General features: G+C 45.9%; 1 protein-coding gene across 1 annotated transcript; it reads left to right on the top strand.

Moving 5' to 3' along the window:
- Nucleotides 1-714: 714 nt before the first annotated feature.
- On the top strand, nt 715-17293 carry LOC116970443 (astrotactin-1-like). The gene is made up of 4 exons (XM_033017087.1): nt 715-1381; nt 3687-3693; nt 15752-15769; nt 17191-17293. The coding sequence occupies exons 1-4, from the start codon at nt 1108-1110 to the stop codon at nt 17291-17293; spliced, it is 402 nt and encodes a 133-aa protein (XP_032872978.1). The 5' UTR covers nt 715-1107.
- Nucleotides 17294-17808: the final 515 nt, after the last annotated feature.

Below are 17808 nucleotides of genomic sequence, written 5' to 3' on the forward strand. Positions count from 1 at the left end.
TCTTAACGTCTTAAAGAGGCGTTTGAGTATAGAGTGGGTGCAACTCTGTCCGTGCTGTTTCTAACGGGGAACGGGCCAACGTTAAAGCCAGCCAAAAGCTGGAGTAACTCAGCTGGACAGGCAGCATCTCTGGAGAGAAGGAGTGGGTGACGTTTCGGGTCGAGACCCTGCTTCTGAAGAACGTCACCCATTCCTTCTCTCCAGAGATGCTGCCCGTCCCGCTGAGTTACTGCGGCTTTTTGTGTTTATTTGTGGGGGGGGGGGTTTTTCATTGGGGGGGCTGGCGGGATTTGAACCTCCATCGCTCGAGAATCACAGACGTGTTAAATTAAAAGAAGGGAGGGGCGGGGGCAGTTTTTAAATTAAAAAATCCCGACCGATAGTTTTGCAGAACAAGTTTAATGAAATCAATGCACTGAACATCGGGCTGGGAATTTGCATGTGGTCCCGGGGGGGAGGTTAAAATATAAGGGTCGGGGATGTTTGATGAAGATGGGAGCTGTGATATGAAGGGCACAGGGGAGGAGGGCGCGATGGGAGGAGGTTTATGATGGTGTGATGGGCAGAGAAGGGAAGGGAGGGGAGGAAAGTGGTTTATATTGGGTTGGGCGTGTACTGGACTAGGGTGGGAGAGAGGGAGAGAAGGAGGGGGAGGGAGTGAGGGAGGGAGAGAGGGAGGGGGAGAGGGAGGGGGAGAAGGAGGGAGGGAGAGGAGGGAGGGAGGGAGAAAAGGAGAAAGGGAGGAGAGAGAGTCCGGCTTTAAGCGCCGCTGCCTGCCTTGCCCGGTTCACCTGGAGCGGATCCCCGTGCCCTGGTCTCTGTGTGTGTATCCGCGCCACCTCCTGGTCAACTGCTCCACGTTGGCAAACAAGTGCAGGCAAGGAGGCGGCGGCAGCGGCGGCTGCGGTCCCGGGGGCTCGCTGGCTCGCTCTTTATTTTATTACTATGATAGACCGACATTAACCCTTCCCACCTCCCCCCTCCCTCTCTCTCTCTCCCCCTACTCCCTCTCTCTCTGTCTCTCTCTACCACACACACACACAATCTCACACACACACACACACACACAGCAAGCAGCTCCGAGCGCCGACGGCAGCCACGGCGGGGATGGCTGTACGAGACGCCTTGCAAGCGATCCTGTGCTGCCTTGTGGCCGTTACCGTTGCCGTTGCCTGGGCGGAGATCTCCAAGGAAGGAGGAGGTTGCAAGGTGAAGACGGTCACCGTGTCCACCCTGCCCGTGTTGCGGGAGAACGACATCAGCTTCCACGGGGCGCTGGCGGCCGAGTCCAAGCTTTACCTGTTTGTCCGCAACGACCTGCCGGGCGAGATCTCGGTAGCGGATGACCTGGAGAATACGGAGCTGCCGTACTTCACCCTGGGTGAGTTTGCCTGAGTGCTGAGGGAGGGAGAGAGAGGGAGGGGAGGGGAAGGGAAGGGAAGGGGGGGATATTGAGATACTCCTGGCCCTGAAAAGCCAGATGGTTTGAGGAGCATCTTCAGGTCGAAGCATCAGAATCTGAGAAAGGACGCTCCTCCAGCAGGGGAGACGAGGAAGGAATTCCTTTAGCCAGAGGGTGGTGAAGCTGAGAGAACGCATTGCCTGTGGAGGCCAAGTCAGTGGATATTTCAAGCAGCGATAGATAGATTATTGATTAGTTCTGGTGTCAGGGGTTGTGGGGATAAGGCGGGAGAATGGGGTTGAGAGCGAGAGATAGATCAGCCAAGATTGAATGTTGGGGTAGACTTGATGGGCCGAATGGCCTAATTCTACTCCTGGAACTTGTGAACTTGTATATAACGCCTCCCAACTACTTTTTAAAAAAATATTTCGGATGCCCTTAGAATGGGGACCTGTGCACACTGCCAGTGGAATAACACGTATTATTATTATTAATATTAGCAGTATTATTATTAATAATATTTCAACCAAGCATTTTCTAAAGCGGCGGTGGTACTGGGAGCGAGAGTTTGCCGCTTGTGTTCAGTGAATGAGTTGCGATTTTTTGATTTGATTTGCAAGCGAGCGGTTTGTGAAAGTGTCACATGAGATAGGAGGGAGATGGAGAGAGCACACACACACACACACACACACACACACACACACACACACACACACACACACACACACACACACACACACACACACACACACACACACACGTCCGTGGCTTTCATTGTATTTGCATTGTTGCAGATGTTACCGGCCGGGTGCCAGTCGCTGTAGTGAAGTGGCTCCGCCGTGTTTAGAGCTTAGCTTGCTGGCAGAGCGAGAAATGTGATGACTTTGGTGGAAGCTTTCAGTGCTTGAGAGAGTGCTCCCCGGCCGGGTGGGTGGGTGGTATGGAGGATGTTCCGCGGTCCTAAAGCCCGCGGTGGTTGCTTGGCGAAAGGGGAAAAAACATAGGCTGAACACACACTCACACACACATAAGCACACACATAAACACACTCACACTCACACACTCACACACTCACACACACACACACTCACACACACATAAACACACACTCACACTCACACACACACATAAACACACAGACACACATATACACAGACACACACACACAGACACACACACAGACACTCACACACTCACTCACACACATAAACACACGCACACACACACATATAAACACACACACACACACACACACAGACACACACTCACACTCACTCACACTCGGGAACACCAAGGGATGAATGGCAGAGGAATAATTTCCAAATTCTCAGCGTTTGCACTTTATCCCCTTGAGTTAGAATTGTTTACACCTGTGTGGGGTTCAGATTAAATGGTAGATTAATACCACTAGTGATATTGGAGTTATCCTTTGCTGATTTGCAGTCCTTCTATTTCATTGTTTTCAATTTGAAAGTAAAAAAATCACGTACTGCAAAGATTTACGGCAAGCAATTCTTCCCCTGCCCAACATTAACTTCTCCAGAGCCCCGTCACATCACAGCTCCCAGCTTCAGCCAGCAGCGACCTCCCACAGATATAAAACTAGTGGGGTGCCACAGGGATCTGTGTTGGGTCCACTGTTGTTTGTCATGTACATCAATGATCTGGATGATGGTGTGGTAAATTGGATTAGTAAGTATGCAGATGATACTAAGATAGGTGGGGTTGTGGATAATGAAGTAGATTTTCAAAGTCTACAGAGAGATTTATGCCAGTTGGAAGAGTGGACTGAAAGATGGCAGATGGAGTTTAATGCTGATAAGTGTGAGGTGCTACATCTTGGCAGGACAAATCAAATCAAAATAGGACGTACATGGTAAATGGTAGGGAATTGAAGAATGCAGTTGAACAGAGGGATCTGGGAATAACTGCACAGTTCCCTGAAAGTGGAATCTCATGTAGATAGGGTGGTAAAGAAAGCTTTTGGTGTGCTGGCCTTTATAAATCAGAGCATTGAGTATAGAAGTTGGGATGTAATGTTAAAATTGTACAAGGCATTGGTGAGGCCAATTCTGGAGTATGGGGTACAATTTTGGTCGCCTAATTATAGGAAGGATGTCAACAAAATAGAGAGAGTACAGAGGAGATTTACTAGAATGTTGCCTGGGTTTCAGCAACTAAGTTACAGAGAAAGGTTGAACAAGTTAGGGCTTTATTCTTTGGAGCGCAGAAGGTTAAGGGGGGACTTGATAGAGGTCTTTAAAATTATGAGAGGGATAGACAGAGTTGACGTGGATAAGCTTTTCCCACCGAGAGTTGGGAAGATTCAAACAAGGGGACATGACTTGAGAATTAAGGAACAGAAGTTTAGGGGTAACATGAGGGGGAACTTCTTTACTCAGAGAGTGGTGGCTGTGTGGAATAAGCTTCCAGTGAAGGTGGTGGAGGCAGGTTCATTTTTATCATTTAAAAATAAATTGGATAGTTATATGGACGGGAAAGGAATGGAGGGTTATGGTCTGAGCGCAGGTATATGGGACTAGGGGAGAATACGTGTTCGGCACGGACTAGAAGGGCCGAGATGGCCTGTTTCCGTGCTGTAATTGTTATATGGTTATATGGTTATAGAAATGTTAAGAGGTGCATTGTGGTGGGTTCTTAAAATGTATTTCAAAAGCATTTATTAGCACCTCTACAAAGAGTGGACATCACAGGTTTTGCACAATAGTCATCGAGTCACACCGGAGGGAAAAAAGGCCCTTTGGCCAATTGAGTTTGTGTGGACCAGTTCATTTCAGTTCAGTTTAGTTTATTGTCACGTGTACGGAGGTACAGAGAAAAGCTTTTGCTGCTTGCTTTCCAGTCATTATTGAGGAAGGACATTCTTGCTATTGAGGGAGTGCAGGGTAGGTTCACAAGGTTAATTCCCGGGATGGCGGGACTGTCATATGTTGGTAGAATGGAGCGGCTGGGCTTGTAGACTCTGGAACTTAGAAGGATGAGAGGATATCTTATTGAAACATTATGGATTGGACACACGCTAGAGGCAGGAAACATGTTCCCGATGTTGAGGGAGTCCAGAACCAGGAGCCACAGTTTAAGAATTAGGTGTAGGCCATTTAGAACGGAGATGAGGAAAAACCTTTTTCACCCATAGAGTTGTGAATCTGTGGAATTCTCTGCCTCAGAGGGCAGTGGAGGCAAATTCTCTGGATGCTTTCATGAGAGAGTTAGATAGAGCTCTTAAAGATAGCGGAGTCAGGGGATATGGGGAGAAGGCAGGAACAGGGTACTGATTGTGGATGATCAGCCATGATCACAGTGAATGGCGGTGGAGGCTTGAAAGGCCAAATGGCCAACTCCTGCACCTATTGCCTATAGTCTATTGTTTATTGTCTATTAGGAGAAGGCAGGCACGGATTATTGATTTGGGACGATCAGCCATGATCACAATGAATGGCGGTGCTGGCTCGAAGGGCCGAATAGCCTCCTGCTGCGCCCATTTTCTATGTTTCTATCTACACTAACGCTACATTGATGGCATGTTTTATTCACACCGCACACCCCTCATATCTTCCACCTCTCTGCCATTCACCGATGCACGAGGGGGCCATTCACTGTGGCTTATTGGCCTACCAGCCAACCTGCCCTTGGGATGGGAAAGGAAACCGGAGCACCCGGAGGAGACCCACAGTCACAGGGAGAACATGCAAACTCCGCAGACAGCACCCAAGGTCAGGATTGAACCTTGGGTCACTGAAGCCGCGAGGCAGTGACTCCACCAGTCCCAACGCGTTTTAAGATTAAGCAACCCGTAAGAACATTACACTTGTGCACGGACAAATCTGTGCTGAGATGGGAGGGAAAGTCCAGATATGTTTAGTTCAGTTTATTATTGACGCATGACATGAGGCAGAGTGAAAAGGTTTTTTCTAGCGTGCGAACCAGACAGCGGAAAGACTACACTTGAGGGTCATAACTTCATAAGTTCATAAGTAATAGGAGCAGAATTAAGTAATTCGGCCCATCAAGTCTACTCCTTCGATCAATCATAGCTGATCTATCTCTCCATCCTAACCCCCATTCTCCTGCCTTCTCCCCCAAACTCCTGGCATCCATATTAATCAAGAATCTATTTATCTCTGCATTAAAAAATATCCATTGATTTGGCTTCCACAGCCTCCTGTGGCAAGTTGGGCCGAAGAGCCTGTTTCCACACTCTATAACTCTAACTGAACCAGACCGATGGCAAACTTGGTGTCACATATAAGTGCGGGGTGAGTTCTGGGTCATGTGTGCCTCCATTTCCAAGGCTGCCTCTTACCTGTACTAATCCCTGTCTTCACGCCGTGCTGCTGAATAACACTGCCCTTGCTCCCTCTGGACTTGACTTTGAAACGTACTTCTGCCATGTTTTAAACTCTGCTGCCTGTGCAATGAAAAAATAGCTTTATTTTTAAAACTCTCATCCTCTGTTTTGAAGGTGCCAATTGATTTACCCCCAACTCTCTCCCTTTCTTGTTCCTAACATCTCCCAGCTCTGCAGCCCAGTGGTATGGTCATTGATTTCTCTAACTTCAAGTAATCCTTGCATCCCCTCTCTCTCCGTCCCTCTCCCACCCTAGTCATCGTGCTAGTTTCACTGTCGTCCTGCTGAGTTTCATTGCCGAGTTTCGTTGTCACCTTCACCACAGCCAACAATGGACCATTGTGGGCTCCTCCTTTCCTTGGTCATCGATGATTTTTCCATATCTTTCATTCACTTGTCCTATGCTTCTTCTTTATCTCCCGTATCCCTCTCCACCGACTCAGTCTGAAGAAGGGTCTCGACCCGAAACGTCTCCAGAGATGCTGCTTGACCCGCTGAGTTACTCCAGAATGTTGTGTCAATCTTAGCCCTGGGAGTCATCTGTGCTTCTCCAATCTTGCCTCCTCTAGTTCTCCACCATCTCCAGTTGTGGCTTCTTCAAATTATCCTTCAAACCCTCCTGCTGCTCCTTCCTCTAACTCTCGTTCCTCTTCGACCATTGCCGTTGTGGAACTCATTGTCACAGATGGCTGTGGAGGCCAAGTCAATGGAAATAATTTAAGGCAGAGGTGGATAGATTCTTGATTAGTGCGGGTGTCAGGGGTTATGGGGAGAAGGCAGGAGAATGGGGTTAGGAGGGAGAGATAGATCAGGCATGATTGAATGGCGGAGTAGACTTGATGGGCTGCATGGCTTAATTCTCATTGTATCACTTATGAATGAATGAATGAATGAATAAGTTTATTGGCCAAGTATTCACATACAAGGAATTTGCCTTGGTGCTCCGCCCGCAAGTGACAGCATGACATACAGTGACAGCTAGGAATGACATATAAAACATTAAACATTAATAATAAAATATTATTGATTAAACCTTATGATTATGACCTTATGACCTATGTCTACTCCGCCATTCAAACATGGCTCCTAACCCCATTCTCCTGCCTTCTCCCCGTAACCTCTGACACCCGTAGACTTGATGGGCTGAATGGCATCATTCTGTTCCGATCACTTATGAACCAGTCTTAGACGATAGACAATAGACAATCGACAATAGGTGCAGGAGTAGACCATTCGGCCCTTCGAGCCAGCATCGCCATTCAATATGATCATGGCTGATCATCCACAATCAGCACCCTGTTCCTGCCTTCTACCTATATCCCCTGACTCTGCTATCTTTAAGAGCTCTATCGAACCCTCTCTCTTGAAAGCATCCAGAGAATTGGCCTCCACTGCCTTCTGAGGCAGAAAATTCCACAGATTCACAACTTGCTGGGTGAACATTTTTTTCCTCATCTCCGTTCTAAAATCTTAAACTGTGGCCCCTGGTTCTGGACTCCCCCAACATCGGGAACATGTTTCCTGCCTCTGGCGTGTCCAATCCCTTAATAATCTTATACGTTCCAATAAGATTCCCTCTCATCTGTCTAAATTCCAGAGTATACAAGCCCAGCCGCTCCATTCTATCAACATATGACAGTCCCGCCATCCCGGGAATTAACCTGGTTAACCTACGCTGCACTCCTTCAATAGCATGAATGTCCTTCCTCAAATTTGGATAGATAGATAGATATAATTTAGATATAATTTAATTGCCACACAACCAAGGTCGGTGGAATTTGTCCCCACATCTAGATTGCTCTGTTGCATTGAGTTGGAGACCTAAACTACACACAATACTCCAGGTGTGGTCTCACTTCCACCTTTTATGATGCTCCTGAAAGTTGTTCACTATGATCATTTGCGGTAATATCTCCCAAAGCCACACATCTTGAGTGATAATACCTTGGGATGTTTTTTTTTAAATGCTTCATTGTTTGCTGGGAGCCTGCCTGAATATTGTCAGGGGACCTTTTACAGCTCGTTGAGGGACCGAGTTGGTGCTGTTTTAACAAAGCCTCTGAAAAAGATAGCATTCCTGTCAATACAGCACTTGTGTCTGGCGAGCTGCAGGAGGCTGTCAGATTGCATCCCCCTCTCCCTGGGGTAAGACATTCGAAACCACAGCCCTGTGACTCAGAGTTGAAAGTGAAGAAAAACAAATCACCTTCAGAGCAGGCATTTGTGCGGTCTCTTGCGCTCTTCGAAAATGCTTTGTTTGGTGATGATATAATTGGTGGTTTTAGTTGACAGGATAAAGCATGTTACTCCACAGTGCTTGAAACGTAATCCGATTTTTTTTTTGCTGTCGTAAGAATGAAAAACTCATTTGGCAAATACATCATCTTTCAAACAGGGAGCAAAACACAAATTCAATTGATTATGGTAAACAGAGTGAGAACCGATTCCTCCAAAGACAGAGGGTGAGCGATGATAAATCTCGAGCAGGCTGCCTCTCATGACAGGCCTCCGCTTTCTACCGAAGTTAGACGCAAAACGCTGGAGTGACTCATGGGGTCAGGCGGCATCTCCGGAGAGAAGGAATATGCGACGCTTCAGGTCTAGACCGTAACGTCGCCCACTCTTTTTCTCCAGAGATGCTGCCTGTCCCGCTGACTTACTCCAGTATTTTTACATCCAGGGTGGGAGATTGCAACCTTCACGTGGTCTGCCCTGTTTCGACGAATGCAATCAACCTGGAGTGCACAATCAAATAAGATCAAATAGAACAAGTTGTCCTGCAACTTTAGGCTGTGCACGCCATACGCAAGAAGAAGACTCCGGTATTTTGTGTCTATCTTCGGTGTAAACCAGCATCTGCAGTTCCTTCCTGCACTGACTGTTATCTACCTCTGTCCCCACATCTAGATTGCTCTGTTGCAAAAGAACTTTGCATTGAGTTGGACCCAGTTCTTGCTCGTCATTGAAGCAGGTGGTGAATTAATTCACTGAATCAACGTTTAAAAGTGCACTCACCTCAATCAGTCATTTGTGTAGGAAGGAACTGCAGATGCCGGTCTAAACTGAAGATAGACGCAAAAAGCTGGAGTAACTCAGCGTGACAGGCAGCATCTCTGGAGAGAAGGAATGGGTGACGTTTTGGGTCGAGACCCTTCTTCAGGTCAGAAGGGTCAGAAGGGTCTCGGCCCGAAACGTGACCCATTCCTTCTCTCCAGAGATGCTGCCTGTCCCGCTGAGTTACTCCAGCTTTTTATGTCTGCAATCAGACATTTGCCTCCTCTCTGCATTCCCCATTCCTACATGTGTAAAGGTTATTTATTTCCCCTGCATTTGATTGAAGGGAACATACATTGTAAAGTACAGGAGAGGGAATGCAAACAGATACATTGCTGGTAGAATACATATGCATATTCCGTATACCTTCAGGTCCTTTGTCAATTCACATCATCTGTTGCATGATGCTCAGAAAGCTATTTCAGATTCTATGAGGATAGCGTCAGTTTTGCAATCTAACTGAAGCTAGCACTATGCCAACTGAGCCATTCTGATTAAATGTTATCAATTTGTTTGATACATTCAATTTAAACATGTACAATTGCTCTAAATTGCAAAAGGTCCGCGCAGTTATGGTTCTGAAATGGATATGAGACGATTTGAGCAAAGGTTGGCTTGCATAAAATCGTTTGGAAAAACAATTGAATTAACCAGGTCTGCCTCTATCAATCAGGTTCTGCTCTCCAGAATCTCCAACCTTCTCAGAAGATTAGTTTAGTTTAAGAGATACAGCATGGAAACAGACTCTTGGGCCCAGCGAGTCTGGAGTACCTGGAGTATTGTGTGCAGTTTTGGTCTCCTAATTTGAGGAAGGACATTCTTGCTATTGAGGGAGTACAGCGTAGGATCACCAGGTTAATTCCCGGGATGGCGGGACAGACACATGATGAAAGAATGGGTCGACTGGGCTTGTATTCACTGGAATTGAGAGGGGATTTTATCGACCCACGCTGACCAGCAATCCCCGCACACTAACACTATCCCTCACACAATTTCCAATTTTACTGAAGCCAATTAAATGACAAACGCGCCTGTCTTTGGAGCGAGAGAGGAAACCGGAGCACCCATGCAGGCCACGAGGAGAACGTTCAAATTCTGTACAGACAGCACCCACAGATAGGATCGAACCCGGGTCCCTGGCGCTGTAAGGCGGCAACTCTACCGCTGCGCCACTAACGACGGACCCTAAAGACGGAGACCTCTTGTTTACATCAGTCTGAATCTTTGATCAGTCTGAAGAAGGGTCTCCGCCAGAAACGTCACCCATTCCTTCTCTCCAGTGATGCTGCCTCACCCGCTGAGTTACTCCAGCTTTGTGTCTCTACCTCTTGTTTGCAGTCTTGATCCTGCACCATTTTCAGACACAGTTATTCAAATTATTTTTACATTATTAACCAAATGTTCGATACTCATCATGAAAACATGGCATAAAATATTTATTGGATCAATTTTTGGAAAGGTAACAAGGGGATCGACTATGAATCAGTTTTGTCATATTAAAATGTGGAATATTTCTATAGGCACCAACTATAGTGAATATAAGATTCATTCCATCACAAGTCAAAATGTTGTTTCAACACTGAGGAAGTGTAGATCAGTACCAGAGTATTATTCCCCCCCCCCCCCCCCCTTTATCCATTTCTGATACATAGGAATAGCATCAAATATTCCCCAAATGAAATATCCAGTTGTAATCTTGCCCCAAAGGTTTGCCTTATTCAAAACTAGATAAGTCTATTTTCTTTAGTTTAGTTTATTTAGCCCACTGAATCCACACCGACCAGCGATCCCTGCACATTAACACTACCCTACACACACTAGGAACTATTTCACATTTATACATTTATACCAAGCTAATTAGCCTACAAACCCACATGTCTTTGGAATGTGGGAGGTAACCGAAGATCTCGGAGAAAACCCCATGCAGGTCACGGGGTGAATGTACAAACTCCATACAGACAGCACCCGCAGTCAGGATTGAACCCGGGTCTCTGGTGTTGTAAGGCAGTAGCCCTACCACTGCGCCACCATTGTTTCTCATCTTATTATTATCTTATTCCAAAAGAGGCTATCGTGAAAAGAACTGGAAAAACTGAAGGGTCTTAAAAGATAAGATGATGAAATATCCCCTCCCCTCCCCTGGCTTGTTCCATCCATAATACTCCTGCCTGTTCTACAATTCACTCATCCTTTACCTGCTTTGACCATCATTTTGTCTCCTTTCCACCTCCAGTCTTTTCCAGATACTCTGCCAATTATACCCGCTTGCATGTATCCAGCTATCACTTGCTGGGCTTAGTCCCTGCCCCACCTCTTTTGCAGTTTCCTGCTCACTATATTCAGTCTGAAGAAGAGTCCTGGCCTGAAAATGGCGTCTGAATATTGTGAGCAATATCTGAGGAAGGATGTGCTGGCTCTGGAGAGGGTCCAGAGGAGGTTTACAAGAATGATCCCAGGAATGAGAAGGTTAACATATGATGAGCACTGGGCCTGTACTCGCTGGAGTTTAGAAGAATGAGGGCGGACCTCATTGAAACTGACATAATAGTGAAAGGCTTGGATAGAGTGGATGTGGAGAGGATGTTTCCACTAGTGGGAGAGCCTAGGACGAGAGGTCATAGCCTCAGAATTAAAGGACGTTCTTTTAGAAAGGAGTTAAGCGTGGTGAATCTGTGGAATTCATTGCCACAGAAGGCTGTGTGGGGGCCAAGTCAATCGGTATTTTTAAGACGGGGTTTGACAGATTCTTGATTAGGGCAACAAAATCCAAACTCACCTGTAACCCATTGCCAAAAATAAGAGTGTGGGAAGAAACTGCAGAAGCTGGTTTAAATCGAAGATAGACACAAAATGCTGGAGTAACTCACCGGGACAGGCATCATCTCTGGAGAGAAGGAATGTGTGATGTTTTGGGTCGAGAGCCTCCTTAGGACTGAATGTCGCGGGAAAGGGAAACGAGAGATCTAGACGATGATGTAGAGAAATATAGAACAAATGAATGAAAGATATGTAAAAGTTATGCACATAAAAAGATATGTAGATTTTTGATTGTAGTGGGTGTCAGGGGTTATGGGGAGAAGGCAGGAGAATGGGGTTGGGAGGGAGAGATAGATAGATCAGCACTGATTGGATGGCGGAGTAGACTTGATGGGCCGAATGACCTAAATTCTACTCCTACTCCACTGGATAGACTCGGCTTGTACTCGCTAGAATTTAGAAGATTGAGGGGGGATCTTATAGAAATGTACAAAATTCTTAAGGGGTTGGACAGGCTAGATGCAGGAAGATTGTTCCCGATGTTGGGGAAGTCCAGAACAAGGGGTCACAGTTTAAGGATAAGGGGGAAATCTTTTAGGACCGAGATGAGAAAAACATTTTTCACACAGAGAGTGGTGAATCTGTGGAATTCTCTGCCACAGAAGGTAGTTGAGGCCAGTTCATTGGCTATATTTAAGTATATTTAAGAGGGAGTTAGATGTGGCCCTTGTGGCTAAAGGTATCAGGGGGTATGGAGAGAAGGCAGGTACAGGATACTGAGTTGGATGATCAGCCATGATCATATTGAATGGTGGTGCAGGCTCGAAGGGCCGAATGGCCTACTCCTGCACCTATTTTCTATGTTTCTATCACTTGTGAAAACTTTGACAGGAGAACTTGTACATGGTTCTCTTGGCGACTGGATTATTTAATTGGCGTTGAGCTGGGAAATATGCATAGTGACAGCATTGTGAAGGGTCATAATACAACTTATCATTGCTTCCACCTTATGATAATTTACAAAGCAGAGACAAGGACAAAAATGATTAAAGGAAAAATTAGGAAAAAATCACATGGCGATAATTGGGATTCTGTTGAAATGAAATCTGTAATTTGTTTTAAGAATATTAGATGGTTGTTTGAACGTGGAATTACATAACGAGGATGATCTTAGAAATAGATTGTCTGTATTAGGGTGGTGAAGCACAGAAAATTGTGGCATATATTTCATGGGCCAGATGACAATAAGATTTGATAGTTTTGTAGTTTAGTTCAGCTAAGGTTTTCTCCGGGTGCTCCAGTTTCCTCCCACACTCCAAAGACGTGCAGGTTTGTAAGTTAATTGGCTTCTGTAAATTGTCCCTGGTGTGTAAGATAGATCTGATGTATGAGTGATTGGTGGTTGATGTGGACTTGGTGGGGCCTGTTTCTACGCTGTATCTCTGATGCAGCTCTGTAGTACTTTGATTAGGCCTCATTGAGTGAAATGTGTTCTGTTCTGGTCACCCCATTACAGAAAACATGTGGCAGGTTAGGTTAGGAGAGGGTACAAAGGAGGTTTAATTTTGTTATTTTTTACACATGAACCGATGTACAGTGAAAAACTTTTTTTTGCATGCTATCTAGTCAAAGAAAAGACCACACATGATTTCAAGAGAGAGCTAGATTTAGCTCTTAGGGCTAACGGAATAAAAATATATGGGGGAAGAAGCAGGAACGGGGTACTGATTTTGGATGATGAGCCAAGATCATATTGAATGGCTGGCTCGAAGGGCCGAATGGCTTACTCCTGCACCTATTTTCTCTGTTTCTATTACAATCACAGATAAAGGGTGCAGCACTCTGTGAAAGGTATAACATTGAAGTTCAATAAAGTCCAATTAAAGATAGTTCAGATGTTTCCAATGAGCTGGATGAGAGGTCAGAATCACACACTAGCTGATGAGGACCATTCAGTTGATTGATAACAGCTGGGAAGAAACGTTCTCCTGAAGCTGGAGGTAGTTCCAATCTTAGTTGAACAAAACTAAAATACAGTTCATAGGCCAGATTACAGTGGGATTTATTAACTTTACCAACTTTTTTTGTACCTTTTTTGAAATTAATTCTTAAATGGAACAAATGTATTGGGGTTACAGTGCTTGTGGAGTGCTTATTGCCTGTCTTAGACAATAGACAATAGGTGCAGGAGTAGGCCATTCGGCCCTTCGAGCCAGCACCGTCATTCAATGTGATCATGGCTGATCATCCCCAATCAGTACCCTGTTCCTGCCTTCTCCCCATATCCCCTGACTCCGCTATCTTTAAGAGCCCCATCTAGCCCTTGTGCAAGTTCTACAAGTTTATGCCATTTTTTTTCAACTATTAGTTTTCTTTCGTTTTAGAGATACAGCGCAGAAACAGGCCATTCGGCCCACCGAGTACGTGCCGACCAGCGATCCCCGCAAATTTAACACTGTCCTACACACACTAGGGACAATTTACACATACACCAAGCCAATTAACCTGCAAATTAGGGGACCGCACCCAAGGTTTCCATGCGGTTGCCAGAGGTTGCAGGTAGGGTGACTGACAATAAACCCGGGAACCGCACGGAAACCTTGGGTGGGGCACAAAGTCTCCAGAGGTTTCCGTTCAGGTTTCCTAAGTGGGACAAGGGCTTAGAGTAGAGCACGCAACGTAAGCTTTTCACTGTACACGTGACGAACTAAACTAAAATGAAAAATAATAAATGGGAAGGGTCCCGGTCCGAAACGTCACCAATCCTTTTTTCTCCAGAGATGCTGCCTGACCCACTGAGTTACTCCAGGACCTTGTGTCTACCTTTGGAATAAACCAGCATCTGCAGTTCTTTGTTTCAACACTCTTCTACATTTCTACAATTGTTACTTTCCTTCTTGCATATCTCTTTCATTCACACAGATGAAATAAATAATATCTATTTAATATCTCCCCGCTCCCATCAGGTAAAAGGTATAGGTGTGAAAACGCTCACCTCCAGATTCAGGGACAGTTTCTTCCCAGCTGTCATCAGGCAACCGAACCATCCTATCACCAACTAGAGAGTAGTCCTGGAGTATTGTGTGCAGTTTTGGTCCCCTAATTTGAGGAAGGACATTCTTGCTATTGAGGGAGTGCAGCGTAGGTTTACAAGGTTAATTCCCGGGATGGCGGGACTGTCATATGCTGAGAGAATGGAGCAGCTGGGCTTGTACACTAGAAGGTTGAGAGGGGATCTCATTGAAACATATAAGATTGTTAAGGGTTTGGACACGCTAGAGGCAGGAAACATGTCCCCGATGTTGGGCGAGTCCAGAACCAGGGGCCACAGTTTAAGAATAAGGAGTAAGCCATTTAGAACGGAGACGAGGAAACACTTTTTCTCACAGAGAGTGGTGAGTCTGTGGAATTCTCTGCCTCAGAGGGCGGTGGAGGCAGGTTCTCTGGATGCTTTCAAGAGAGAGCTAGATGGGGCTCTTAAAAATAGCGGAGTCGGGATATGGGGAGAAGGCAGGAACGGGGTACTGATTGGGGATGATCAGCCATGGTCACATTGAATGGCGGTGCTGGCTCGAAGGGCCGAATGGCCTACTCCTGAACCTATTGTCTATTGTCTATTGGTATCTACCTTATTGGTGATCCTCGGACCACCTTTGATTAGACTTTACTGTCTTTTCCTTTCCCTAAACAAAAGCTTTTCGCTGGGCCTCGGTACACGTGACAGTGAACCAAACTGAAACCGTGAATGTCTTCAGAGATCAGTTGAATCTGACAAAAACTGCAAAACTACATTCTTGTAGAGTGGAGAGGGTTTGTTAGATGCATGTATTTGTTATACTCCTGGTTAATCTTAGACACAAACCTGATTGTGTAGTTTGTTAGATGTGAAGATGACTTATATTAAGCCTGGTGCAAAGACGATACCATTCACTACTGACTTGTGTTTTCAAGCACTTTTCTCTTGTAATTACACTGTAATTTTGTGCACACTGTACAGAAGTATACACTGTGCAGAAGTTAGGGACTGTAATTTTCTCTTGCAGATGGTAAACATCTAACTGGACTTGCTGGTTAGTATATTGCATAAGAGAAAAAATGGCAGCAAAAATAATGAGGTCATGTGACACAGTGTGACATCTGTGTTAATCCAGCAACAACTGTACATGGAGCGGCACGGTGGCGCAGCAGTGGAGTTTCTGCCTGACAGCGCCAGAGACCCGGGTTCGATCCTGACTACGGGTTCTGTCTGTACGGAGTTTGTGCGTTCTCCCCCAGACCTCTGTGGGTTTTCACTGGGTGCTCTGGTTTCCTCCCACACTCCAAAGACGTACAGCTGATTGGTTTGGCAAAATTTTTAAATTGTAAATTGTCCCGAGTGTGTGTAGGGTAGTGTTAGTGTGCGGGGATCGCTGGGTGGGCTGAAGGGCCTGTTTCCGCGCTGTATCTCTAAACTAAACTAAATTCAGCAATCATTTGGGTGCGTTGGTTTCTGAACACATTACTGCCACAGTGTCTGCCGTCCCTGGCATCAATCCCCTGCCCTCAACTGCGAGTCAATTGCATCGCAAATTGTCAATTTGCCTGCAAGTAGACAAAAAAGCTGGAGAAACTCAGCGGGTGCAGCAGCATCTATGGAGCGAATGAAATAGGCAACGTTTCGGGCCAAAACCCTTCATCAGACTTCTTCTTCTAAAGAAGGGTTTCGGCCCGAAAAATTGCCTATTTCCTTCGCTCCATAGATGCTGCTGCACCCGCTGAGTTTCTCCAGTTTTTTTTTGTGTACCTTCGATTTTCCAGCATCTGCAGTTCCTTCTTAAACAGTCAATTTGCCTGTGTTTGAAAATGTGAACATTTTCTTCACAAATCTCTCTTCTGTGGAACTTGCTTCTCTTTAGTCCCTGTAAGCTGCACTTTGGCAGTCTGCAGTGGGATGGTGCCAAAGTTCCAGATGTACAAATTATTGTTTTCAGTAATGTAAACTGAATTCAAATGTAGCTGCATTTTCAGGATATCACCCTCCTTTTTCTCGCTTGGGAACGAAACTGCGAAAGTACAGGTACAGCGCGGAAACAGGCCATTTGGCCCACCAAAGTCCGTGCCGACCAGCAATCACCTCGTACACTAATACTATCCTACACACTAGGGGCAAGTTACAATTTTTACCCAAGTCACTTAACTTACAAAACCTGAGGTAATCAAAAATGCTGGAGAAACTCAGCGGGTGCAGCAGCATCTATGGAGCGAAGGAAATAGGCAACGTTTCGGGCCCAAACGTTGCCTATTTCCTTCACTCCATAGATGCTGCTGCACCCTCTGAGTTTCTCCAGCATTTTTGTGTACCTTCGATTTTCCAGCATCTGCAGTTCCTTCTTAAAAACTTACAAAAACCTGCACATCTTTGGAGAGTGGGAGGAAACCGGAGCACCCGGAGAAAACCCGGGGAGAACGTACAAACTCTGCACAGACAGCACCCGTGGTCAGGATTGAATCGGAATCTCTGGCGCTGCAAGGCAGCAACTCTACCGCTGCGCCACCGTGACGTATTCGGTACTGCTGACTGTGTTCCACCAACTGGAGCCTATCCTAACCCAACCCTCTGGCCGAACAGGGAGATGGACTCCCTGCCAAAGAGCAGGTCCGAGGCTTTCAAGGCGAATGATTCTCTACTGTGCATGAAGGCCAAGAATGATCTCAGCGAGGTTATCGTGTGATGCCACGAGAGAAATCCATAACAAGCTAGAGGCTCAATCTAATCAATTCAACCAACCAGGCAACTGTGGCAGAGCCTACACACTATCATGGGCTACAAGCTGAATTCGGGAACAGTGTTTGGCAGCAACATTACCGAATGAGCTCAATGCATATTATACCTATTTTGAGTAGGCAAATAACATTTCTTCCAATGTGCTTCCCACATCAGCAGAAGTTAAATCTGCTTTCATTAGAGTAAACTCTCAAAGCAGCCTTTAGAGATGCAATACGGAAACAGGCCCTTCGGCCCACCGAGTCCGTGCCGACCAGCGATCACCCGTACACTAGCGCCATCCCACTGTTTGTGCGGAGTTTGTACGTTCTCCCTGTGGCCTGTGTGGGGTTTTCTCCGAGATCTTAGGTTTCTTCCCACACTCCAAAGATGTACAGGTTTGTAGGTTAATTGGCTTGGTATAAATGTAAAATATTGTCCCCAGTGGGTGTAGGATAGTGTTAATGTACGGGGATCGCTGGT

Source organism: Amblyraja radiata, unplaced genomic scaffold (assembly GCF_010909765.2).
Source record: "Amblyraja radiata isolate CabotCenter1 unplaced genomic scaffold, sAmbRad1.1.pri scaffold_888_ctg1, whole genome shotgun sequence".
Lineage (NCBI taxonomy): Eukaryota > Metazoa > Chordata > Chondrichthyes > Rajiformes > Rajidae > Amblyraja > Amblyraja radiata.

Excerpts from the sequence above, each read along its gene's own strand:
- LOC116970443 (XM_033017087.1), top strand. The coding sequence starts at position 1,108 with ATGGCTGTACGAGACGCCTTGCAAGCGATCCTGTGCTGCCTTGTGGCC.